Source organism: Thermobia domestica, chromosome 16, assembly GCF_964235325.1.
Source record: "Thermobia domestica chromosome 16, izTheDome1.hap1.1, whole genome shotgun sequence".
Classification (NCBI taxonomy): Eukaryota; Metazoa; Arthropoda; class Insecta; order Zygentoma; family Lepismatidae; genus Thermobia; species Thermobia domestica.
This window is the reverse complement of record NC_137469.1, coordinates 61,073,731-61,083,528: the sequence shown is the minus strand read 5'-3', so window position 1 is coordinate 61,083,528 and position 9,798 is coordinate 61,073,731. Positions and strand designations below refer to the sequence as shown.

Genomic DNA, 9,798 nt, shown 5'->3' with positions numbered 1-9,798 from the left:
TTAGGAATATACCGTAGCGTTTCTGAAAATGCCGCTTTTAACGAGAAAAGGGGAACATTTTTATTTTTTTCTAAATATATACAATGACTTCCAAGTTGTCAGTCTCATCATCAGGGGAAATCGGGCGAACCATTTGAAATGAATTTTCGAACACAACACTTGGGCCGACATGGGGTTTTATGATTTTACTTTGGTTGAAATGCGTATTCTAAAGAGGAATAGGCGGCTGAAAATACAGTTTAACCCTCAAAAAATTCCTACAAAAGGTTTCTCAACGATTTTCTGTAGTATCAAATGTGCTGAATAACATATTAAAAGTTTACCAAAATTTGACCACTGGAAAGACCCAATTTTCAAGATGGCGTCAAAAATGGTTGTTAACTCTTTTACAATCTTAGACTTTCATTCAAGTAGCTATTGGGTCATCACTATTTATCCTAGGATTATGGTTCTTGCATCATTCTCTTCGGAATAGAACAAGCTTTCGGGTGGTGCCATCCAAATGTGTGCATGACCTACGTGGAAAGGGAAATTGAGAATAATTTGAGAAATTTCCCTCTTGAAAATCCCTTTTCAAAAGTTTTGCGCCCTCTGAAGCGACCCCGGGTAAGAATACACGACCCAAACCTTCCTAGAGAAGTACTATGAGATATAGGCTATGTACGTGCCAAATTACATTGTGAAATATTTAGTAGTTACGACAGAATAAAAAATTTACCAATATCCTACTCTTTGAATGCATGTAACCAAATATATAAGTAGACAATAAATAGGACATAACATAAAAGTTTCTAACACAGTGCTATTAATCCGGGTATTATCATTCGTAACTCATTATTTTTAGAATGAAGCAAGCTTTCCTATGGTATCATCTCCATGCGTCCATGATACACGTGAAAAGGGAAATTGTAGATAATTCGAAAAAATCCCCTTTTCAGAAGTTTTGCGTCTTCTGTAGCGGCCCCAGATAAAAGTACACTACCTTAATGTTTCTAGATAATTACTATGATGAATAGACTATATGTGTGAGAAATTAAATTCTGAGGTCTTCAATAGTTACGAGAAAACAAAGCATTTACCAATATCCTACTCTGTGAATATACCTAACCGAACCTATAAGTAGGCAATAAATAGCACATCCTACAGTTTTCATCGTACAAAAGTTATTCTAGTGTCTACTCATAATTTTATGGACTTAACACACATCTGCTACACCGAAATTCTAAACAGTACTTCCTTTATTCTTATTTTAGCAAAAAATAACAGAATTTTTCTTTAACATATTTAGAAACAATCATTATAAGATTTTTTTCTTCCCATACTATTTCATTCAAAATATTTTGTTTCCTCAGTTTTCATTCTAATGTATTTGAAGTGAATTTTTTATAGTCTTTAAATACATTTGTTACATCTAAATGGTAAAGAATAGTTTGTTTGTCCTTAGTTTACACAAAATTAATATACGTTTTATTAAACATTAACGTATTTACGAATAGTCATTGTTACATTCTTCATCCCAAGGAGATTCATTGAAAATATTTTCACAGTTTTCTGTTTGGCAAGGTCTGCAAAAAGATGTGCATGGTAGTCCATATCTCTTGCAACTGCACCGTTTTGTTAGGCAGGCAGTTGAACAATTACAGTGGAGCATATGAAGAAGACTTTCTGGTGCAACAGATGTATCTGTCATAACAGGTATATACTGATTGTGCCATAGTTTCCACCTCCAACCAACTGCATTCATATCACTGTCATTTCTGATCCAAACCTTGATTTGGTAATAAACTTTAAAGCTGTGGTATTTTGTAGAGGACTCAGTAGGAGGAAGGCACTCTGGAGTGATGAGTGACATGGAAGAAACAGTTTTCCTTTTACTGAAGAGTTGGTAGCGCAAAGAGGTCAGTACTTCTGCGTATAAACAAGATAGCCATTACCTTTACCCCTAACGATGCTACAACAGATTTTGTTTGATGTGGCAGCAGGAACACATTTTCACAGTTCTGATTTTTTTTCACTGCTTATGAATCTTTGGAATACTGACTTCTTGCCTACACCAAATATGTGCGAAGTTGAATCACATCCTGTTTAAGCATAATGAACAACAGTTGCGAATATGCATTACCACCCAGAACACGTTTCATTTCATTGATGTCATATATCTTATGAAGTGTACACTTGTCCGAACGAAAATATAGGCCTTCATTATCAAACTGAGCACAATAAAGAAGGAGGATGAGTAAATCTGTATCCTCCCCAATCAATGTTGTTGAATGTTGCTCTGATGACTTGACAGATGCTTTGACGATGTCTACGTCTGCATCTCCTGATGCATTGATAACACTGCAGCCACTTTTCTGCAGTTCTTCTGCCACCATGTGAAAATTTCCTGTTTGTTGCTAGTTGTAGCAGGAAAATCATCTTTTTCCCCCTAGAAACTCTGTTGCTTCATTGAAGCTGATAGTGAAATGGGTGATTTGGCCTCCTCGATGATGTGTATTATCCTTGATGGAAGGACCAGCTTCGTGAAAGTCAAAGATAACATTTGCTTTACCATTATGTTTTATGGTAAATTCTACGTATGAACGTGCAATGCCACCATAACTCTTGCTCTTTATCCAAGGCAGCCGATGAAAAAGTGAACTACCATCTAACACATAATGTTCAGTTGCTGAAATCGAATCCATGATAGCTTGTTTAGATTGCTTAGTAATATACACCTCAATCGTATGAGCCAGTTGAGCTTTGTCACTTTTACGAAATTTATTTGGCGTCAAACTGGCTACTGCAAATGGACTGAGCTCATAGCTCAATACACGTTCTAAAGAAAGTTCTCAAGTTTTTGACAACCAAAAATCGTTGATAGAGAAGAGCAGGATCAATGGTTCTGTCTTTGTCAATTTTAATGCTGGACTCGTTGGCAAGGGTTTTTGCTTGGTCTTTTCTTTTAAATGATACATTAAAATTGGTTTTCCAATTATATTTTGTACAATATTTTTCCCGATCATGTGTGAATTATGCACATTGACATCCTCTTTGGCAATTACACCCGTAACAATATTTCTCAAAGAAGTCTGGTGAGAATGGCATAAAGGTTACAAGTTTTTCTTTAATCTTCTCCAAGTCTCAGTGATCTCTTATCATCCTTGACAATGTTGTTTCTCGATGCTGATGACTGGTTGTGTATGTAAGACCATTGAATTCCTGCATGGCATCGTGATATTGAGATGAGATAGGTGTGGACATTGTCCACAAAGCACGCATTTCTTCAGTCATGCCACTTCCGTAGATCAACCTGCCACTGCTCTTTAAGGATCTCATTAATATCTGCTCGATTACTAGATCTGGACTAAGGCCTGCCCAGAACTGGTTACTGTGGCGAATCACATGGAATCCCTTGGCAAATGCGGTATATACATCAGGATGCGGCTCTGCAGTTGACTCATTTCTTGCACATAGATATATGCAGATTTTAGGTAGTTATAGTGTCCAGCAGCAGCAAATATTGGCAGACAGTCTAACACCGCTTGCAGGTGCATCATCCAGGACTCTGTGCGATCTGCTTTGATGAGTGATCGGGCAACCTGCAACATTTTCTGATAGTTTGTCCAAAGTAAACTTGTTTCTGACCTGTGGCCAAATTCTGTCTTTCTTGGGTCAATAATTTTCTTTATTTCGGTCAGCGTATCCGACTTTATGTCACTTTCGATTGTAATCTGTTTCAATATCATTGATGAATATAGCGTTTCTGCTTCATTCACTAGTGACACAAATTGTGCGCTGTTTTTTTTCTAGATCTGAGACAATTAGAAATTAGTTGAGACATCTGTCTAACAAGAGATGTCCACGTAAAGCCCTCTGTACTGGTTTCCCGGTCATCATACTTTATATTTTACCTACAAAATACCATTTAACAATCTTTACAGGAAATCAGGAATGAAAGAAAGGGTTCATCGTCATTATTTTCTAGATAAGATCGAACTTTGAAGAATGCTTGCTCTTAATCTTTGTTTTTGGGTCGGCCAGATCTACTGCGTTTCGCCTCTTAGTCATTATGGAACTGTAGCAGTATTCTAAACTCAGAACGAAAATTACTGCTACAAGAGTGATGGTAAACACAGCCAGCGGCGTGCAGGTAATGTCCATAATATTCTATTCTTCCTTTCACGATACTCACCCGTTCATCTAAACGACTATTACAACACTCAATAATACTGTTCACAATTACTTCTGTTTTCACATAACTAATACCAGCACTTCCTGGTGCGACTGTAATACCGCAGAAGAGACCATTTATTTGGCTGTTAGAAGGACCTTAAGATACCCTAGCACTTCTCTTTGGTGGTTCAAATCTTTTTTGTTGTTTACTTTTAATGTCTTTTGTGTTGCTGTAGCGCTGCTTGCATTTTGAGTGAATTTTTTCTCCTGTTGAAATGAACAACTTATCTCTTCTTTCTGAATTTGCTTTGCTGACTCCTTCAGCTCCCTTCTGACGAAGTCGTACAATGTCTGAACCCCAACTTAAGTTTTCATGGCCAATAGGACATATTTCTAGGGTTGTAAGGTTAGCATTCATACTGAAGGTTAAAAGGAACAAAATAAAACATTATTGCATTGTCATACTATGTCAATTAACCCAGTAAAGTAATAACAAATAATATTGTAATATCCTATGTGATGTCGTAAACAAGCAGTTCCACGCTTCAATGTTTACAAACAACACCACATGGTTCGGCAAGAGGATCTTCCACCAGAGGGACCTGTAATCACATGCAGACGACGGCTTCTGGCCCCTCCCACTGAGCAGAAGACGACATCGGAGCAGCAGCGCCACCGCCACCCAAAAGGACCCTATAAATTGGATGGACGAAGGCAACTCGACACCAGTTTTCTGGTGACCCTCCACTAGTCTGCTACGGGACTCTTGGAGTAACCTAACCCCAGGCCTCTAGTCTGCTACGGGACTACGCCTATCCTATCTCCTGGCTTAGCCTGCTACGGGGCTCTGTCTGGGTATCCCAACCTCAGCCGCTTAGCCTGCTACGGGGCTCTGTTGGCAACTTAACCTGCCTCTGCTTGCTACGGAGCATTGGTTCCTTAACTCCACTCCTCTTAGCCTGCTACGGGGCTCTGTTGGAGATCCTGTCTGCGACCACTCGGTCAAAGACTACCTTTTACTCACCCTTTTAAATAGAGACCAAATTGTATAGTATTTTGTACAAATACTCATATTTTTATAATAAAACTGGTAGTGGGAGACGATTCCGGACACTCTTTTTATTAACTGCTCTACCTCTTCCTTATATGAGACGAAATTACACAAAGTTTTACAATATAGTAAAATAATGAGATATCGGAATGAAATTTAGCACACACATAGCATATACCACATAGTAATTTTCTAGAAACATTAAGGTAGTGTAATCTTATCCAGGGGCGCTTCAAAGGGCGTAAAACTTTAGAAAAGGGAATTTTAGGGGGAATTTTTCCGAATTATCCACAATTTCCCTTTCCACGTGCATCATGGACGCATGGAGATGATACCATAGGAAAGCTTGCTTCATTCTAAAAATAATGAGTTACAAATAATAATACCCGGATTAATAGTACTGTGTTAGAAACTTTTATGTTATGTCCTATTTATTGTCTACTTATATATTTGGTTAGATATATTCACAGAGTAGGATATTGGTAAATATTTTATTCTGTCGTAACTACTAAATATTTCACAATGTAATTTGGCACGCACATAGTCTATATCTCATAGTACTTCTCTAGGAAGGTTTGGATCATGTATTCTTACCTGGAGCCGCTTCAGAGGGCGCAAAACTTTTGAAAAGGGATTTTTAAGAGGGAAATTTCTCAAATTACTCTCAATTTCCCTTTCCACGTAGGTCATGCACACATTTGGATGGCACAACTTGAAAGCTTGTTTTATTCTGAAGAGAATGATGTACGAACCATAATCCTAGGATAAATAGTGATGATTCAATAGCTACTTGAATGAAAGCCTAAAATTGTAAAAGAGTTAACAACCATTTTTGACGCCATCTTGAAAATTGGGCCTTTCTGGTGGTCAAATTTCGGTAAACTTTTAATATTTTATTCAGCAGATTTGATACTACAAAAAACCGTTGAGAAACGTTTTGTAGGAATTTTTTGAGGGTTAGGTGGGTTTTATTCATATCTGCAGCCGCCTAGAAAGGGGTTTACATTTTGGCAAAAAGTAAAAAATGTATTCTTATAAATGCATTCTTGCCATGCAAAGAACTGAAGCAAAGGCTTGAAATATGAGGTGCAAGGGCCTGGAATCAAAGTCAGCAGCTAGCGTGTATTATAAAATGGTGATATCAAAAAGTTTCGAGACTAGTTCTGTAGCACACCAACAGATGGGTGCATACGGCCGCATATACAGTCACAGGAACCACGAACCTTCATACGTAAGTATGCCAAAAGACATAGTATTGTGTGCATCGGTAGTTGTTCAGATCGTGCTATTGGAACCACGCGCGTTACCATTTTTGGGATTCCAATCTGAGCAGCAGATCTGAACAAAGGACCGACGAGAAATTTTGTGTGAAACTGGTAAATTTCCCACCGAGACTGAGATGCTTCCAAAGCCCCACGATCTTCAGATAACCTCTTTGTCTTCATGTAGGAATTTTCTGATTTAACACTCCTTCTCGCTCCTTCCTCTTTTTCCTACCACCGTATTTTCTATCACATCCCTCATGATAAAGTTCCTTCTGAGCCAATGTCCCAAGTGAACATTTCATTTTCTTCCAAGTGAACATATGAGGCGTTCCGATTAGTAGAGGCGAACTCAAGAAGACTTTGTTTCTTGACAATGCACTCTGAACAGACAAAACAGTCATTCATTTAGATTAAAAGCGTAATTTTAACAGAATGAGGAACGAATTTCCATGAACTACACACATAAACAGGAGAACTGGCTGCTACAGAACAAGCTGATATTACTACTCGAATACTTCAAATGTAATTTCCGAATATTTGTCAAGTATGACTTTGCTACCTGGAATACCTAATCTATAACTGTGTTTCGCAAGTTAAAATAAATAAATAAAAATGTTCACACGCCTTTAATGAACGACATTTTTACTTCGTTCGCGCAGAAAGGAATGCGTTTCATGGCTTTATTCCTGTGAAATGAATGAATTCTAAGAAAACCATTCCTTCTAAACATTGGAGGTTACCAGTAGGAATTATACTCATGTTCAGAACTCAATGTTACCAGGTTTGCAATAATAAGACTTATTGCAACAAGTATCTTCACTATTAAATTCGAATGACAATACTAATTCATATGGTAACTAAATGTACGTTGAATCACTACGAGAAATGATGCTGAAAACAGCAAATAAATTATATATTTTGCTCCCTGTATATAAATGACAATTGAAACAACTTAAAACTTCACAAAAGATTATATTAACAGTTGCATTAAGAAACACTATTTACATGAATTCCTTTTTGCACATATGCAAACATACATATACATAAATAGTTTTCTTTAAACTGATTTTAACAAAAATAATAAACAAATTTTGCTCAAGAGTCACTGAACTTACTGGTCACAAATAAATAGATATGACTGTAAACCAACATCCATGTAATAAGCCAAAAATATTAGTTTTCTTTTTCTTTCTTTCCAGCAAGTGAAGATAACGAAAATTATTCGATGTAAAACATAAGCATTTCTCACTTGATATGCACACGTGTTCTGCATCCACTCAAGCACTCGATAGTTACCCAGCATCTTACGTTAGCCTTTGTAGCAGCGCAGAGTTGAGAATTCCAGCCTGCTCTACTGTCTGAGAGTCATCAGACAGCTGTTTGTTGGGAAACGTCATGAGAAGATTGAAAGTCTGATGTTCATATTGCGGACGAGCTCTGAGATACAGTTAAGGATTCATAAAACATTGAGACAAAATTTATAAAGTAGTGGCAACACGGTGAGGAATGTTACACTAATACAAGCTAATTCCATACGCCAGTGGTTCTCAAACTCTTTTTAACTTGATAGGATGTTGTATACATAGGCGTTTATTCTTTTTACTTTTGAATAATTTCTTTCTTGTTTTGAAGCCATATCGCCTACATAGACCACTAACGAACTTTTAAAAGAAATATGGATATTCGAGTTTCTTTCAACATGGACAACGTTGCATCATATTGAAAATATCTGAACCACCATACTGCTCTATCCCAGAACCGCCTACACAGTTAAACTCGTACTGAGAATGAGAGGCAATGCACGAAGGACAGGTAAAAAATTTGCAATGCTCACTTACAGCATTACATTTCTCGCAACATAACCGGGAGATCCCAGATTTGAATCCAACAACCGGCCATTCTACAGGGTTCGCACAGATTTTTGTAAACTGTTTTCCCTGATTTTTCATGACAAAGGTTTAATTTTTCCATTTTTTCGTAACCCATTACTTTAGATACCTAAGTAAAGGTAAAGAACCAACTTCTATAAACTAGGTTGGCCTAGAGAACATTCCTAACTATATTATATATATATATATATATATATATATATATATATATATATAATCGGTCTACGTGATACTGAATTATACGTGACACACACGGTATTAAGACTATCATCTATTTTATGGTTCAACTCCAAAAAACTGTCATTAGATTCTGATAAAATTTACATGGAAGCTGCGAGAAAGTATACTCTGAAACTAAAAAAGAATAATCAAAATCAATATATGTGTGTGTGTTGAAAGTTACGTGTGAGCATGAACACAATGAAATCTTAATGGGTGATAGTGTTAATATCATAATTAACTGGAGTTTCACGCTCTAGCTCCAATAACTATCATCAGATCCTAATGAAATTTGTATGAAACCACTGCGAGAACATACTTTTTCAAACAAGAAGTAAATCAACAAAATTGGTGCACCTATGACGAAATCATAAGTGGTCATACACACAACTATGATATGAACACTATCAGCCATTAAGGAGTTTCATAGTCTAGCTACAAAGATTATAGTTAGAGCTTCACGAAATTTAATGTGAAACAACCGGAAAAGAGCACTTTCAAAAAAAAAAAAAAAAAAAAAAAGTTATGCGGAACATATATATATATATACAACGCACCAGGTATATATATATCATGGCATAATATACCTTGATATAACTTAATGCATCTACAAACTATTATTCTATATTGTTGCGTTCTATGATCTCTAAATCTCAAATAATTCTATTACTTCAAAGTTACCTTCATTATTGAGAACAACTACTTGGTTTCCTTGACATTAAATAACTTTTCATTAATTTCCCTTACATTAAAAAAAATAATAATTTCCCTAATTTTCCCTGATAAACTCCATATTTCAGGTCTCTGAGCACCCTGTTTTATTTTGCAGGGATTCTCTTTAGTTCCACCAGGAGAATACTAGGCCAATTGTACCATTAAATATACGCATCTTGACTTACATTCTTATAAAATGCATCTCAGTCACTAAATGTTGTTTCTATAAAATTGACTTTAGCAGCTGTACTTCGAACATTAACATTCTATTTAAACCTTTATATATTGCCCATTTAAGAAACTGAATGTTGTTATTTTGTGGGGTTTCTCGAAACAAGAGCTAGGGTTAAAAAACGTAAAAGACGGATGGCAACTGCAATATTTTTGAACACGAATGCATCACTATGTGTCTGATATACACATATTGCTATACTTCAATCACATTTATAGTTTGGGTTAACGCTGTGTTCTTCTCTAGTTTCAAATTTACTCTTTTAAGAAGAAT

The 9,798-nt window shown here is 36.4% G+C and overlaps 1 protein-coding gene across 1 annotated transcript in view; it reads right to left on the bottom strand.

Moving 5' to 3' along the window:
- Positions 1-7,427: 7,427 nt before the first annotated feature.
- The window catches only part of p47 (NSFL1 cofactor p47), a 41,138-nt gene continuing 38,767 nt past the window's right edge, over positions 7,428-9,798 (bottom strand). The window contains exon 8 of the mRNA XM_081742441.1: positions 7,428-7,908. Coding sequence (XP_081598567.1) covers positions 7,776-7,908 — 133 coding nt within the window. The 3' untranslated portion in view covers positions 7,428-7,775. The remainder of the gene's footprint in view (positions 7,909-9,798) is intronic.